This window comes from Mus caroli, unplaced genomic scaffold (genome assembly GCF_978045245.1).
Source record: "Mus caroli unplaced genomic scaffold, Mus_caroli_1 scaffold_5, whole genome shotgun sequence".
Classification (NCBI taxonomy): Eukaryota; Metazoa; Chordata; class Mammalia; order Rodentia; family Muridae; genus Mus; species Mus caroli.
Window position 1 is genome coordinate 41,289,319 of NW_028227260.1, and position 18,410 is coordinate 41,307,728.

Here is an 18,410-nt window from a genome sequence, read left to right on the forward strand (position 1 = left end):
GACTGAACAAAAGTGAGGAAGGAGGACAGTGAAAGGGTTTATGATATTAGACAGTTCTTCGGGGATCTAGGACTTAAGACTTTTTTTTTTTTTTTCCGAGACAGGGTTTCTCTGTATAGCCCTGGCTGTCCTGGAAATCACTTCGTAGACCAGGCTGGCTTCGAACTCAGAAATCCACCTGCCTCTGCCTCCTGAGTGCTGCTGGGATTAAAGGTGTGTGCCACCATGCCCTGGCTAAGACATTCTTTAAAGCCTCTAAGGAGAAGGGGATCGGGAAAGAAGGGAAAGGAACTGTTTTTGTGAAGTGTCCTATGAATCACAACTATTTATACAGTTACGAGTTCATGGCAAGAACTAACTGGTCCAATACAGACGGCACCCTTGGACCTTAAGTCTACATGTATGCATTTTCATGGTAGGCAACTCCAAACAGCTTTATTAGTAAAATAAAACAAAACAAAACAAAACAAAACAAAACAACCACAACCACCACTACTACCACCACCATCACCCTCCTCCCAACCTTGTGTAGTTGAGAACTGGAACAATACAAAGCAAGTCGGGAGAATTCGAGACTTTTGTTTCCAATGTTTTCTCCTCATTCTAGAATGTAAGTCCTAGCTGGCATGTGAGCAAATATCAAAGGGCAACCATAGATAACATGCTGTCAGCACGTATGCATATGTGTGGTAATTCCAGAGGTACCAGCTGGAGGATAGAGGCTGTAGGAGTGTGAGTTCAGTTTGAAGGTGGGGGAGAAGAGATTATTTAGAAAGCTTGGATTCTTGTTACTAAGGCAACCTGCCTCTGGATTCCTAAGTGATGGGGCTTGGAGACCTAGAGCTTACAAAGTAAAGTAATTATTCAGGAGGCATATCAGGATCTTGCAGTTTCTCAAAGTCATTTTTACCTTATCAATTAGCATTTTACTTGCAAAGCAAAGAGAAATAAACATATTAAGCATCTAGTAGAGACTTGGGGGTAGTAAGATTCTAGGCAATGGTTTTTATTACTTGTTAAGACTACTTGGTTAAACAACATACTTGGTTTCTTAACTTAAGTCCACCATTTTTATTGTTCTTTTTAAAATGATAGAGCACCAGTGACACCTTTAAGAACTTGGGAAATCAAGGTTTTAAAATGAGTCAAAACAAGTTAGAGCTCTTAGATCAGGAATTATACACTCAATTTTTTTTAATGTAAAAATTCACCTTAGCCTCTTTAAATTCAAATTGCCTTTAATGAAGAATGAATATTTTTTGAATATTATCAATTTAGTCTTTTGAGTATTACTAAATGAAGATGCTCATTTTGGATTTCCAGTTGCAGTTTAGACTCAGAGAAGATGAAGACCTTGTCAAAGGGATGATGGCATGAAACAGGTGGTGACTTCTTAAAATGAAGTGTTTCTATGGCTGGAGAAATGACATGGTGTATATGTCAACTGGCTGCTTTGCTAAAGGACACAGGCTAGATCCTCCAAGTAGCTCATAAACCTCTGTAACTCCAGTTCTGGGTCTCCGAGGGCACCAGATAAACAAGTGTTGTGTAACCAAGCATTTATACACATAAAATATAAGTCTTTTCAATTATAAAAGATAAAAGCGCTGCATTAAATTTTAAGTATCTCCATAAATGAACATGGTTACACAGAGATCTCTAACGAAGAGCTTAGACTCTTTTCATGTTGGTTTTTCTGCTAGAATTAATGCCCTTCCCTGTAACACTTCATATTTTGTTATGTTCTGTAAAATTAAAGGGAAGCATGGCATTGTGGTGTATGCATTCTACAGTACTATGGAAATGGCAGGAGGATCAGAAGTTCAAGGCCAGTCAGGACTATAAAATTAAGGCCAACTAGAATACAGGAAAGCATGTCTCAGAACAAGTTTAAAGTTTAAAAGAATCATTTTTAACATAGATGGAAGACTATATCTGAAAATGACATACATTTGGCCTTGGCTGTTATAATTCCCTATAGGAACAACTAAGGCATCTTAACAATTATACGTTAGCCTGTCAATTATACGTGATCCTGGATTACCAAAGGTTCTCTTTGTTCTCCAAAGCTCTAGCATCTCTTAGGAACCCACTGTTGTCTTTTTTTCTTCTACCTTCCAGATTTGGGTTTTCCTAATGTAGAAAGAATAGAACCATTATAGCTCAGCTGAGATAGTAGGGGGTCCCAAAGTAAAATAGTATTCATAAGGTTAGAAAAAAAATGGACTAAGACAAAACCATTTCAGAAGTAGCATTATTGTGCAAGAACATACCCCATGATTGCCTGAGGCTATTTAGCCTCTTAATACTTCACAATTTTAATGATCATGTAAAATTGGCTCCAAGGTTTATTTATCAAACAAACTACTGCTCATGTTTTGTTGAGAGAAAAATCTGCTGGAATGATTAATAGTTGTGAAAACATCTTTTTAAGTTATGCCAATGCATTTAACAACTTTTCAAAGCTTTATTCCTATATTTTTAGTATATGAGGTATAGAATGAGGATAAACAAAACAAATATTTATTGAGTACCTGAGTAACATAGTGTTTATTAAAAAAAATACACACACAGACAGAAGCAGTAAGAATGTGACAGATTTAAAAGAGAAAAGTATTTTCTATAATTCATTTGGAGCTATGAAAGTTATTGAAGTAAAATACTTGCCTCAAACACTTTTTCCAACAGCTGAAATTAATTTTTATATTGTATGGTGGTGACACATATAAAGCTCACTGGTTTTGCATATTCTATTCAAAATATCTCAAAAGAAAGAACAAGTATTTGTGCAGTCAACTATTTGAACTAGTAGAGTGACTGAAGCATAAAGGAGAATAAACAGAAAAGATGTTTAGACAGTGCATAAATATGGAATTGAGTTTCTTCCATAAAACATTCAATTTGAATTCAGGGGTTGTTAATTAATCTTTCCTTTTTGCCATTTTAAAAACAGATGACATTTCAGGGAAAAGAACTAAAAGGACAGTCTACATTATGAATTTGGAGATCTATCTATCTATCTATCTATCTATCTATCTATCTATCTACCTATAATCTTGAACACCTTCAACACACTCAGTAGCTGAGTGATAGTTTTCTATATAAATGATATTTATAATGAACAGAGCACCATCGCATAGATACTACGGAACTTCTTTTTCCATTTGAATGTGATAATTTTGAAAAGGACTTAATCTGTAATGTCAGCTCTTTTTCTTTATTTCTGTATTTTCTATCTTTCAGAAGATAGCTCTTTCTGAGGAATATTTTTTTTGTTTGCTTCTGCATCTTGTTTATGCTATACATTGCCAAATATATCTCCCAAGATGAAGCTCTGAGCTCATTTGGAAGTCATTTTTGGTAGCACATGAATCAGAACTCTTATTTTCTTCTCAGCACTACTGGTATTTGATTGCTTCCCTCTCTAGTCCAATATGCTTTTAGCGCTAAGAACCCTGAGGCCAAACACACAAACACTAAGAAAATGGGAAATTCTAGCAATTCCAATTTTTGTCTCTCTTTCAGGATTCTTCTGTCTCCTGAGGGAGTGAAATCACTTTAAGCTCACCATGAACCAGAAACATGGTGAGCATTAGTGATTGACTGAAGCTAGTGATGTTGATTTATAAGTCTTTGAATTATAGGTCAGGTATAAAACCCTTAAACATGCTTATCAAAATCTGCTTGTCAAACTCCTCTATTTTTTTCCCAGACTATGCTCAAATGTCAACTCCTCATGAAGGCTTCTCTAGCCACTGTAGACAATATTAGACACGTTCTAGTGTGTATTATAACTGTATCCTAAGCTGTTACTGTGACCAGACACAGTAAATTCTAATGCTTATACCTGTCGGTGTTCTTGGAATAGAGAAAATTTACTTCCTTCCCTTTATTTCTGGCTCTGCATATCAAATCAAGAGGATTCTCAATAAATAACTGAAAGAATGGTTAGAGAGTGAAAAATGTTACTGTCTGTTCACCTACACATTATAGGTTACAGGCAATTAATTCTCAAAGAGGTTTCATGAAAAATCCAAGTTCAAGACTACCAATATGTTGCACACCAGTCTGCATGTCAGTTAAGCTAGCCACAATAAAAGATTAACAATAATACTGAAATAAATTTTAACCATGTCTTATAAAAATAAAAGTTATTTAAAACTTTTGAGTTGTTTACCTCTGAAACTTTTCATTTAATTATTAAGATCTATAATTGGCCTGAATTGGAGAAAATCAATCCACAGATAAGAGTGTTGCTTGTGTGTTTATGTATCCATATTAGACATAACTTTTAAATTTTGAAAATGGTTTGACTAATTTTTCTGAGCTCTTATTGTTAGCAGATCACATACTAATTATAAGTGACCTGAAAAATATATAACTTCATTAAGGGTCAAAGAGCAACCTCAGCATTTATTCTCATGAAAGAGATGAAAGGCAATTATGGTATTTATAAGAGTTTAGAGTAGTTTGTACTCATTCTAGAGTTGATGGTTTAACTGTTAGGATATAACTTGATTTGTATCTCAAGAACTAGGAGAAAGTAGTTCCTTGAAGACTTTTCTCACCTCACAAATTGTCTAAGTCCTACTCCAATTGAACCATTTTGTGGCCAATCTCACTGATTATAGAGTCCCATTTAACAAATAAGTTGGTGACAGAAATATTCCTCAAATGACAAATAATGTATTAACTGACCTTTCTGCTGCAGCTAAAGATCTATACCATGAAATCAGTAGATTTATTAGATATATAAAGATTTCAGTACAAATTTAAAAAGAGAGAAACAAACAACAGAACTCACCATGTTTTAAACTATGTTACTCACCAAAAATAGGGTTCTGAAGGTGTTGAGATCACCAAAAAATTCTTCCATGTTTACTGCGTTCGGGTCAAAAATGAAGTATTCTCCCAGACTCTCATAGAGCTTCAACATATTGCTGTGCATGGTGGACAGTTTGTCATACTGTTCTCTGGCATTCTGTGTAAAGCTGTAACTTTGCATTAAGGAACACGATCCAATAATATTTTAGAAACAGCCACTAGATAGCAAGACTTATTAAAACCACTATAAGTATATTTGCTTGTTAGAACTGCCATTGTAAAGTGCCACACACTGGGTTTTACCGATACAAACTTAATTTCTTCATACATTCAGGAGCTTGAATTCTGATTGAAAGGTATAGGAATACTTGGTTTCGTATGCCACCTCTTTCCTCGGCTTGCCGATTGCTGCCTTCTTGTCGTGTCCTCATATAATTATTCACAGGTTTTGCCATGTGTGTTCGAATAACCCTTTCTAAGAAGGCCAATTGTCACATACTATTAAGATATACTTTAATAATTTTTATATGAATTACCTCCTTCAAGAACCTTTCTTCAAATATAGCCATTTTGAAGGTCTTCTAATTCTAAGAAAGTTGACTGTCCAGCTTTTTTTTTTTCTTTCTTTCTTTCTTTTTCTGTTTTTTTTTCTGAGACAGGGTTTCTCTGTATCGTCTGGCTGTCCTGGAAATGTAATAGCAGTTGTGATGGCTCATGCTTGTAATCATGCATGGAAGTCCAAGCACTGGTCTAAAACTAAAACTACATGTAATATTCTATGTATCTATATGTGTGTGTGTGTGTATGTATGTATGTATCTATCTATCCATCTATCTTACCTCTCTACTATCCATCTATCTTTCCACCTATATATCTCTACCATATTCTGTTTTAGAACGATTGAAGATAAATTGAAAAATGAACCATTTAAGACTAATAAATATAAAACCATAAATATGCTGGCTGCCATGGACCGACCCCCATTGGCCTTCCTCAATCTCTGGAAGAAATTGGGGGTTCCAGTTACAGGAGAGCAAGGAGTTGGTGAGAAGGGGTAACAAACAGATAGGGACACAGAGAGAGTGTGTATCTAAATGCATTGTTGTCAAAGGGAGCATCAGTCTTTTACATTACAGGAAACAAAGAAACTAAGTGATACATTAAGGCCACTCAAGGTACTTTGAAGTTATCTTATGCAAAATTACCTTTACTACAAAACAGAGAAATGCGAACTTAAAAGCTAATGGGAACCAACTGGGATAAAAATCAATGTTAACAATTGGGACCAAAAGCAGCCCCACCTAAGGTCAGCTTAATCTTAAAAGACAGGGGGCAAGGGCTTCATGCCTTTGCCATGGTTCCAATTCTAGTCTATTGTATAATCCACCTTCTCCCTAGGCCATTGTAAATTCCTGTGTATGGGAGTGGCTCAGCTATCTACAGTTCTAAGTATCTACTCTAGTTCCTCCCTAGACCACAACCTTCCTTCTTCCTAGATAATTGTAAATTCCTGTGTAGGGCAGTGACTCAGCTATCCATGTCCAGGGTCAGCTCAAGGACTGCCTAGAACTGGTGAGGAATCTAACTTTGCTATATGTCAAATTCAATCCTTAGCGGCACTTATAATATAGCAATATTGAGGGAAAGCACACAGATCTGTTCACCAACTAAAACAAGGGCAGATTTGGAGCATTCGTTATTGCAGGATGCCAAGGTTCCAGGAGACTAAGTTTCCATGAACTTTTCGCCTTGGGACTATGTTCAGGTTTCTAGGCCTGTTACGCAGGGTGAATGTGCCAGCTGGCTAAAATTTCGAAGTATGCCGGGCTTGGTGGCGCATGCCTTTAATCCCAGCACTTGGGAGGCAGAGGCAGGCAGATTTCTGTGTTTGAGGCCAGCCTGGTCTACAAAGTGAGCTCCAGGACAGCCAGGACTATACAGAGAGACCCTGTCTCAAAAAAAAAAAAAAAAAAAAAAAAAAAATCCAAGTATGGTATAAGTACGAGGAATATTAGAGTACTTGCTTCTGCTTTGTTCTCTTTGGCTAGGTAGTTGTTATATGCTACTTCATAAGACTGATTTAGAAAAAATTACAGGAATAATTATGAAGAAAGTAGAAAGCCAAATCTACATTGAAAAATTAGAGTTAAGTTCCTTAAAAAAAGACCAGTGATCACCAAAGCAAAACTATAACATGGGTCTAAATATATCTTCAATTGGAACACAACTTTTGCTTTTCTAATGAAAACAATGCAGAAATCAGGCCATTTCTGGAAAATTACTCTGTAGCTGACACTTATAGTGCATACCATGATTTTGAAAATGAGCTGTCATTTATCTCTGGTCTTTTTAATGCTACTTAAACCTCTGCTAACAAGTGTCATTAAATCATTCAACCCTCAAATCTATTTTGACATTAACAGACCTGAAAGAATGAATACTTTTCTGTTTTTTCCATAAAATACACATGCTTCATATACATTTTAGTTTTTATCACCGTATAACTTTTACTTTTAAGACTATGTTCAGATATTAAACATCCCATTTCAGTGGAGCAGAAATATAACACTAGTCTTTATTTCTCAGCACAGAATTAAAATGGTAGTTTTGTTTCCTAATCTCTTTACAAAGAAAAAAAATACAGACATACCAGAAATACTATGCAGAGGCACTTTGCAAAGATCACTCTTATGGGCAATCTATTTACAATGCAAATTAATAAAATATATATTTCAGGATGTTCAACATCTGTAAAACCAGTGAAAAAGTCAAAGATAACAAAAAAGACAAAGCTCTTACATGCCTCATTTATCCTAACATACTTTTTTTTTTTTTGAGGAAAAAACATGTTTGTGTAGTGATATACAATTTTATAAATTTGTTTTTACAGGTCAAAACTGATTTCCAAAGTTTTGTGTTCCAAAGTGAGAAGATACATAAGTGGATGAATAGTTTATCTTTGTAATAATAAATAGGAAGCAATACAGTTTTTATTCTCAGAGAGAGGGAGAGAGAGAGAGAGAGAGAGAGAGAGAGAGAGAGAGAGAGAGAGAGAGAGAGATTTCAGCCCTGAAACAGTTTACAATCTCAATTATGCCATCAAATTCCATGGGACTCTTGGTATTGCAAACTTTATATGCCCTAGTATAGGGGAAGGTCAGGGCCAAGAAGTGGGAGTGGGTGGGTAGGGGAGTGTGGGGGACTTTTGGGATAGCATTTGAAATGTAAATGAAGAAAATACCTAATTAAAAATATGTATATAAACAACCATAAATAAATCTATGCAGGAAAAAAAAATTCCATGGGATTCCACATTAAAAGCAGCAGCAGCAGCAGCCGCCACCATCGCCACCACCACCACCACCAAATAAGAAAATAAGACAAAACTGAATATGTTAGACATGGTGGCACATGCTTGAAGAAGCTAGTGGATCTCTTGAAGGCCAGCCTGGTCTACAAGATAATTCCAAGCTAGTCATGGCTACACAGTGAATCTATGTCTCAAGAACAAAACCAACAAAAATAAACCCAATAAAAAAAGAGAACGAAAACCAAAACTAAACCCAAAATAGACAAAGAGAAAGAGGAAAGAAACTATACAGCTCTTTCTGTACAATCATGATTTTATATTATTTATGAAATTTAGTTGTTGATTTCACAGTAATGTAAGCTATTTGGTACATGTTAGTGACACAATAATGACTAAATCCTTCATTTCTACCACAAAGAAGGTAACAACCTAATAGTGCAAATAATTATGCTCTCCTCAATTGACAGTTATATATCACTGAACACCTACAATGTATCTTAATTCCTATTATGTTCCCTGTTATTAATTTTTTTCAAAACAACTTTTTCCTCAAAGGCAAAGAAATTCTGCTAAGATATTTCTAATATAGTATAGAATAGTATAGAATATAGTAATAGCCTCTGATGTGAGGGATAGCTATTTTTGTACATTAGAAATAAAAGTTAAATTTGATTGTTGGGAGTTAATTAAGGTTACATATTGGATCTGAATGTTTATATTGCTCCAGTAGATTCTTGGGAGGAGAGAACAAACTCTTCCAACTTGTTCTCAGATGTCTTCCATACATATTATGTTGTGTACTCTTTACTAAATGAATAAAATATAATAAAATACATTTTTGATGAATGTGATGGGTGACTCACATAATCCTAGCTAATAGCAAAGGCTGAGGCAGGGGGATCGGAGACCCCAAGGCCAACTGGGGCAACTTTGTCAGTTTCAATTTATTTGTACTATAAAGTAAGTATTTCATATGTCTAGAGAACGTCAGAAATGGATTTCATTAGTAAAGATATAAACTGTTCCTCTTACATACTATTATTTAAGATTAAGGATAACAGATTTTAGAAAATATGCTGTAGAATCCTGTGAAGGATTTGACTAGGCCAGAAAGTCTGTTCTAAGCTAGGTTTTGAGAACACCCAAAGAGGAGCAGATGGCCCTGTTCAGAGCACTGACAGAAGGCTGGCGATGGTTACACTGTGTAGCTAAACTACAAAGTCTACCATAGATCTCTCAGGTACTAATGAAGAGTGACAGCACCAAGGGGCACCTGTCCCTGAATGCCTAGATACATTGTCTTGGATGCCACTGAAAAGTGAGCATAGCTCTAACAACATTAAAGAGTAGGGTTCTGTAAGGTTTTAATTCTTTTGCGCTCAGAAGTTAGACTGTTCATTTGCATCCATTCAGAAATTCTAGACTATTAAGAGAAGTACCCTGAAAATGACTGAACTTTTCTATGATGGAGTTAATTCATGGCAATTTAAATGGCACATTAAATATACTCATAAGGTAGTGAGGTGGGGGAGATCCAAAATATAAAGTAATCAAGTAAGAGAGGGTGAAAAACTGAAATTGAACACCTTTCTTTTCAGCAGCCACCTTTCCAAGTTCTGATATAAAGAGAACAAACAAACAACAAAAACAAACAAAAACCCCAAACACCTTCTGAATTTTTCATCATGGAACTTAAGGTGAGCACTGAAACTGTCCAAGCTCTTCTGCAGAGAAGTGTCCTTTGAAGGATTTAAATGTGTGCAGAATTTGAAAACATTAACAGTTGTGATGCTAACCATTTTGGTGTATTATTAATCTAAAAAACTAAATGGGTCTCAATCGTGAATCTAAAAGTTAATTTATAAAATATGCAACATAAATCCACAAAGCATTTTCATATTAACTTATTGAAACAGTGAATATGTGTGTGTGTGTGTGATATGCCTTCATAGTATAATAAACACTACAGGGTTAAAATGAAATCTGAAAAATCTATTTTTCCTCCATAGTGCCCATATGGACAGAAAAATTATTTCTTTATACTTCCATGTACATTTTATATTTAAAAGTAGTTATGCCTACCTGCCAATCCCTGGATGCTCTCCAACCAGAAATATAGAGCTACTTCATCAGATGAAGTAGAAGAAACTGTTTCTCATTGTCCTTAACTTTGATGGACAGAGTAGTTATTTCTAGAGAAAAATTGTTTTATTGTAAATGAAATGAACATTACCGGAGCACTGGGGGTGACAGAGTTTATATATCATGTAGATAATTGAGTCAAATCAGTTCTTAAAATTTTCATCTTTATAGGCAGTACATTAGTTACTCGCAATTTTAATAAAAGCTTGAAAAATTAAATATCATTACTGGCAATTGTTGGAGAACATGGAAAAATCAACTTGAGATCCACTTAACCTTCACACAATCTTTAGTTAGCAACATGGTATAATTGCCCATTTAAATAAAAGGATATCATAAATGTAGACTCTATTGAAACATTGACAGATTTTCTAATTTTCATAACATCAAAAGTTCTCTAAATGCTAAAATTGTGAATTTTCTATGTAACTTGAATAATATCTATACAGAAATTTGTATTTCAAAGGATTAACATTAAAATATTATTAAGTCAAAACTAGCTGAAAATCATTTAAAAACTATATATTGCCAGTGAATATATCTTGAAAAATATGAAACATTAATAAGAATAATATGGCCTGCATTGGGGTTTACGGTAATCCTCTATGATAGCTCTAGATATAGAATAAATTTTCTTTAAAGCTCTTATTGCAAAATGAAGGCAGAGGGCATTTGAATAACAGATGATTGTCTATTAATGATGTTGAACTCAAGTTCCAACTTTTAAAGATGTAGAATGCATTTATAGAACTGTACTGATATAAATACTTTATAATAACCAGACCTTTCTACAGATAGACCGAACCATCTAGTACTTAAGAAATGTTTTAGATCAGCTTCTATACAAAGAGAAGCCCGCTACGTATTCTTCCTTTTCTTTATTGTTTATTCATTCCATTTTGTCTTTGTTTCTTTCAACATTCTTTTGAAGACACTCTTATGTTTGTAGGTCTATTTTGCTTTGCTTTTTTGTTTATTTGTTTTGAAACAGGGTCTCACTGTGTAGCTCAGGCTGGTCTAGAACTCACAGGGATTCCCCTGCCTATGACAACAGAGTGCTGGGACTAAAGCTGTATGCCACCATGCCTGATGACAATCTATCTCTGTTCAGTTAGATCTTCCATAGTCACTTCTTCACACCGTTACTCAGATTGATTAAATGCCTAGCATGCACCAAGCATCTTTTAGAGGATGAAAAAAATGTTATCAATTTTAAAAGGTATTGCTTTCTTGTAGAAAACAACTTATTTTGTTTCATAATTACAAATTATGTTGAAAATTGAAAGTCAAAGAAAGTGATTAAAAGTTCTAAGTTGTCAAATCAGTGTACATTTGTTTAGAATAAAACTCAACCTTGAAAGAGACAGGAGTGGGGTTCACAATATCTTTAAGAAAGGAATTTAAGGTGAGAGATCAATATGAATTGTCAGTTGAAGGATCACCACAAGAGGGTGAGAGAATTGAAGGAAGGGTATTAAACATGCTAGGAACACAAAAAGGAATAATGTCTACAATACTAAACCTATAAAACAAGTGGGAAAGATGAAACGGTTCATGAAGCAAGTAGGGGCCAGATTTTATATGACTTTAAGAGTTGTCCTTTTGTTTGTTTGTTTGTTTCGAGACAGGGTTTCTCTGTGTAGCCTTGGCTGTCCTGGAACTCACTCTGTAGACTAGGTAGCCTCAAATTTAAGAAATGTTACAGACTCAAACATAACTATTTATAATTTTGAAATTAATTAGGAATCATAAAACCAAGTATAGAAAAATCACTCCTTGTTTTTATTTGTCAGTTTCTGTATGTTCTTATACTCACGACACTTAGATAATTCTAATATAATATGGATTGAACATATAGCTATTTGAGTTATTGTGCCCTTTAACATGATTCTTTGACTCTTAGGCATTATATTCCATCCCCCAATTTTATGAATATTTTCCTTATAATTGTTGTCAAATGCCATGTTTTGGGTTTAGAAATTGTAAACACTTCCATAATATTGCTTTATCTAGCTAGTACCTTCAAATTCAGGTTTGAAGTCACCATTGTTGTTTATTTATATACCTAAAACTACCAACAAAGTAAACAGGTGGGAAAATATATCAATATGCATTGTAAAGCTTTAACAATTGTGACAGATCTAGATTCTTCCCTTGTCCCTTTGACATGGACAGATCAATCTGTGGGACTCAGTGCCCACAGTTCAGTTACAAAACAAAGAAATTACCATAGAAATTCTGTATGGTTCAGTCTAGCTTAAAAACACCAGACTGCATAAATATCTAGGTAAAACAGACACAGCCATTTTAGAAAAGGTGAGTACGGTGAAAGCTTTTACTAAGAAGAGAAATAAACAGAGCAAGATGTTCTGGAGGCAAATATATGATATAGATACAACACACATGTGCGCGCACACACACAGACACACACACACACACACACACACACACACTCACAAACACAAAATGTAGAGACTCAAGTAGCCAAGGCTGACTTCTGGTGGAAAGCGACCTTGAATTTTTCAATCCTCTACCTTCTACTTCCCAATTGCTGGAATTTGATGTATATTCCATCATACCTAATAATACTTGTACTGTAGTTCACTTGGGGCTTCCTACAGGCCAGTCAAACAGATTACCCACTGAACTACATTTCTAGTAGGTACACTGATTTTGTTCAATTGGAAATACTAGAATGTTTTACTTAAAATGGTTGCTTAATGTATGTAATCCTTCCATTCTAGATTCAAGGTAGTTGATAGCCCAAACTGCTTGAGGACCTTCTACCTCCTTAAAGACAGATATGCTCCTGTAAAATATAATAATGGCACTCACTAAAGGACAATTTCATATTTTATAATATACTTGCCTAGTGAGAACTCTTATTTCTTTTCAATATAGGCTGTTTGTCACCCTTGCCCTTAAACTTCCAACTTCTAGGTCTTTAAGCCTTGGAAACATAAGTTCATTTATCAGAATCTATAATGCTATATCTTTATCTAAATTATAGGTGATCCAATTATACCCTTTGCCCTAACTTTGATGCCTTCTTCAGTTAGTATAACTTTTTGTATAGTTGACAGGAAGTACATTTCAAGATATAAAGAGCTTATCTAATAATATCTTTCATGGCAGTCAAACATTTCAGAATGATTCCCTGAATTTATTCCATATAAATAACTTATTCTGGTCCAACTAAGGGCTTGAGTTTTCACTAGGCAAATTTTATTTGTATTTCCAATTTACTTTTCTAAAAAGTTATTTTTTGTAACATATTCTTAATATACTTCAGGAAAGCTCTGTTCTATAAGGCTTATAAGATACGTATTTTTACACATGTATATATACATGTATTTATGGAAAAGTCAATTGTTTTCTGAGTTATTTGTGAACTTTAGATTTTTCTGATATCAATTTAATATATGTCTTAATATGAAGTCGAATTAATTAATTTTGAAGACATTTTTTATGATTTTTGTTCATAGAAAAATCTATTCAATTGCCATGGTATTACTCCCAAGGTTATGTTTCTTTTGGTTTGCTAGAGAAATAAAAATGTAGCTGTGAAAATTTCCTGCTTAAATAAAATAAACAATAACAAAATTACTTCAGTAGTAATTGTTTGGGACTGCAGATCAATATATTTGCTCTCTCTAGGTGTTTCTGAGATCTTAAAAAATAGGTGATCTTAGGAATCATATATGTATTTATTGTCAATGAGTTACTCAAAGACAGATCTTGGACTTAAAAAAAAGTAGGAAAAGGAAGAATGTTGAGGTGGCATTTGCTCTTTTATGTTCACTGAAGCAGTAATCACACCTCCACCTAGGTGTCTGTGAGCCAATAAAAGCATGAAGGCATTGTAGTATACACTGACGATTGGAACATATTCCAATCAGTGTATACACTTGCCTTTTCCTTCTTACTTGCCTGGTTGGCATTCTAGTTGAGTAAGGATGAGAGATGGCTATTTGCATATCTGAGTTTGAAGCTACTAGTAAAATAGGAAGGACATGAATAAAAATCTATCTACAATTCAGTATTTCAAATCCCAAGCCCCAAGTGGGGCATTTGACAAATAAATATAGGAAAGGTGCTATTATTTTTGAAAAAGAAGGTACTTGCCATATGTGACAACATAGATGGATGATAAGAATATTATAGTAAATAAACAAGCCAGTTACAGGAGAACAGATATATAATTTCACTGATATTAAGTATCAAAACTGGTCAAAATCATAGGAACACAAAACAAACAGTCCTTTCCCTAGGCTTTACAGCAATTTCAGAATTTCATTTCTACAAGATGTAACAGTTCTAAAGAGTTGCTAAATAACACTGAACTCTGAGTTAATAACAATTGTATTTCATATTTAAGGAAGGACTGATTTTGATATGGTTTCCTCTACAATAAGCAAAGACCATATTTAACATAAAAATACATAGAAACAGAGGAAGAGAATATTTGGTTTAGATCTTTTAAGTAATACTTAAAAATAGTCGCACGATTACATGCAAGTTCAAGTTCAGTTTCTATCACATTGACAATTAATACACATAGACTTTGCTTTGGTTCCCACAGGAAATGTGTGTGTGTGTGTGAGCGTGTGTGTGAGCGTGTGCATGTGCGTGTGTGTGTTTCAATGTGATAGGAAACAGATTTACAGGGTATAGATTTGGACACCACAATGTAGACCTACTCTGCAACTATGCTAGAAGAAGGACTTTGAGTATTCTACAAAATTATCCTGAGAACAGAAATGGAGTTGAGCCTTCTTGCCCCAACAGAAAAATTTTGCTCAGCCTGCCATTAGTGGAAGATCTTTCAGGTTTCCTTCCAGGTTTTCATTCCTTTGTAAAGCAATGGTCCTTTGGAAGTATTAATAGACATGGAAAATACAATGGTTATTTCCAGAGGCTGAGTGGAGGAGGAAGAGAGGGGTTCCTGTTCAGTAGGCATAGAACTTCAGTCTGAAAATTAAAATATTCTAGAGATCTGCTGCATCTCAATGTACCTAGAATTCTGACAGTATTCTCTGACTAGTCTAAGTACATTCAGATATAAAGATGAACTTTAAGCAACTAAAACTATTGTGTTTGGTGCAGTGGGAAGAGGAAAACACCAAAATTCACATGCTTTGTATTCTTCCTATTCTTTTTGTTTTGTTTTTGTGTTTGAGACATGTTCTCACACTGCAGTACAGGCTGGCATGGAAATCACTATGTAGCTGAGGGTGGCTTGGAGCCTGTGTTGGTCCTCGTGTCTTGGCTTCCTGACTACTTGGAATATAGGCAAGAACCACCAAGTTAGGCTGAGAGTCTTTCTCCTCTCCTTCTCCCTCTACCACCATCTCATTTTTTAATGCATTCTCATTCAGCAGGGCAGGTAAGGGGAAACAATTTTTTCGCTTACACATACAAAAAAAAATATGTTTCTTTTATCTACAAATGCCTAAGCATTGTCAAGACATAAGAGCAAAGAGTGCCAAAATGTTAAGCTGTTAGTTCTTTTGCATGAAACAATCCAAACACATATTAACTGAATAGCAGATGGTAGAGAAAAGAAAAAGTTAGGATTCTTGTGTGGGTGAAATATACTAAATAAATTCTGTAAAGATGGAAACTTGAGCATAAAAGATACCATATTGCATAAGCAAATGGAATGTTTTATATGTCTTTTTCATATTTAAAGCTTTTCATTTATCCTCTCTTTATAAACAGATTCTTCCTTCCTTCCTTCCTTCCTTTCTCCTTTTTTTTTTTTTTTTTTTTTTTTTTTGAGACAGAATCTCATGTAGCCTAGGCTGGTCTTGAACTCATTAAATAGCCAGGGATCATCTTGTCTCAAGTACTACAATTAGATGTATATGTCGCATAACCAAGCTTATTCTTGTATTTGTAAAAAGTATCTTGAATTTAGGAAGAGACATATTATATTTTTATTAATACCTTATTTATAAGTTAGTTTTAAGATTCAATGAGAAAAAAGTACCAAGTATTGAAAAAAATTTGTGCTAACTGATTTGTCCATTTCATTTTGTTTTTATATCTTATATATTGTAGATTTTATCTTGTTTATAAATTATTGTTTCAAAGACAAATAAAATCAGCATTAAAAAGAAAAAGGGAAAAAGAATCGTTAAAATGTGTGCATTTCCTAAGAAGTGCTATGAAACTTCTGCTAATGAAAGTAACATCTGATCTAAATTACACTGAAACTGAGATGCAGAAGCTAAGCAGGAGAAATGACAGATGCTAGAGCTAGAGAAAACAATGATACTTTTAAAATAAGAATTTGATACTCAAAGTGATGGTTTCTGAGAAAATAATAAGATAACTTATGACTCAAAGAGCTAATTAATGTGTTTTACCACGAAAAGAGTACATGATTAAACTAGACTCCAAAATATTCTTTAGCTTGATGTTTTTGTAACAGTATAAAACAAGAAAACATATGCCCCAAGCTAACAACAAAACAGAAGAAAAATGATTTTTAAAGATACATTTATTTTTATATGAATTAGAAAGACGATTAAATGGGTTAAAAAACACATGAAAAATGGTATTTAACAAGGCATGTAGGTATTAAAGAAATGTCAGACTTAAAAAGATTACATATATAAGATAATTTCCTTTTATTTATAATGGGCATATTTTGCCAAATATATTTTTTAATCTCTCTAAAAAAACAAACAAATAAACAACCCCCAAGACCCCCAAAACAAAACAAAAATCTCTATCTATTCTTCATCCTGCTTACTTTTAATTTGTTGTCTAAACATCTTAGAAATGACCAATTAATGACCAACTAGTAACTCCTGTAAAATACAATGGAACCATATACATTTTACCCGGACATGTATGCATCAAATACCATGGCAGTTCATGAGTGAATCTCTGCTACTGCACTGCTCAACTTAATATATCCACACTTGCAAAGCAAAAGCTGATTTATCAGTCACAGACAGTCAATGAATGTAGCTCAACAGAACAGCAGACAACAGTGTTGCTCTTCTTTGATGGGACTTGGCTGAAACCTCACTTTCAACAATAGTCCTTTCTTCAGTTGTGATGGGGATTTTGGGCAGTATGGACAGTCTGAAAATGAGACTATAACAGCCCATTGTAATTTTCATAGAAACCACCTCTAAGCTCTAAGAATCAAATCTGTTTTGTATGCATACAAGCAAGTCCAAAATCCTGGCCAGGTGGGGAGGTTGTTATTTCTGACTTCAATTTTACAAAGTTTCTAAAACAGTCTTGCCTTAATTAGCTTTTCTTTTGAGTTATTTTGATGCTAATGATATATGGCTGCTGCATTTCTAGTATATGTTCCCAAACAGTGATACAAACATTATTAAATCTAATCAGTGTTTATGGAGTATTCCATATGCTACCCACTGTGAATCTTTTAAAATGTCATTTTAGTGGATAACACATCAGGAAAGGTTGATGTATAAAATAACATGCTTTTGTTCCTTTATTCAGTGATGTTTTTATGAGAAATTTTCTACAGATGGTAGTTGATATCAATTTATCTTTGCCCACAATTTAAAAAGAAGTGTTTGTTTTTTTAGAATTCTATAGAACATATATTTAAATTCACAAAGACTTTCAGTTCCAGAGAGTATAATTGTTTACATTCCATTGACTACATTATAGAAACAATGCTCTGAATACCTTAAAATGAAGCCTCTGAGAACCATGAGTTAGGAAATATTTAGCAGGAGTCCTGTGTGATGGTCCATGCCAAATTCCCTGCACTTGGGAGACAGAGGCAACAGGATTGCTGTGAGTTCCCAGCCAATCTGGATTACATTGCTAGCTCTTTTCTCAAGAAAGAATGTACAGCAAAAATTAAAAATATGAAAATACCCCATCTAAAATACATAAAATATCATTAGGAAGAAAAACTATACACTATGGATTTCATTCTTACACAAGACATTTCAATTAATGCTCAGATTGGAATATTATTGGGTTTTACTCCATTCTTGATTTTTATATTAATAATTGTATTAGTTACTTTCTTTGTTGCTATGACCAAAAGCTGACAAAAACGCAACTGAAGGAAGGAGGGGTTTATTTTGGCTCACAATTCAGAGCAACACAATACCTCATGGCAGAGCAAACA

At 34.2% G+C, this 18,410-nt stretch overlaps 1 protein-coding gene across 2 annotated transcripts in view; it reads right to left on the minus strand.

Moving 5' to 3' along the window:
- Window positions 1-18,410, minus strand: part of Diaph2 (diaphanous related formin 2) — a 707,007-nt gene that overhangs the window by 211,175 nt on the left and 477,422 nt on the right. For both annotated transcript variants that reach the window (XM_021152793.3, XM_021152792.3), the window contains one exon: window positions 4,829-4,993. In XM_021152793.3, coding sequence (XP_021008452.1) covers window positions 4,829-4,993 — 165 coding nt within the window. The remainder of the gene's footprint in view (window positions 1-4,828; window positions 4,994-18,410) is intronic.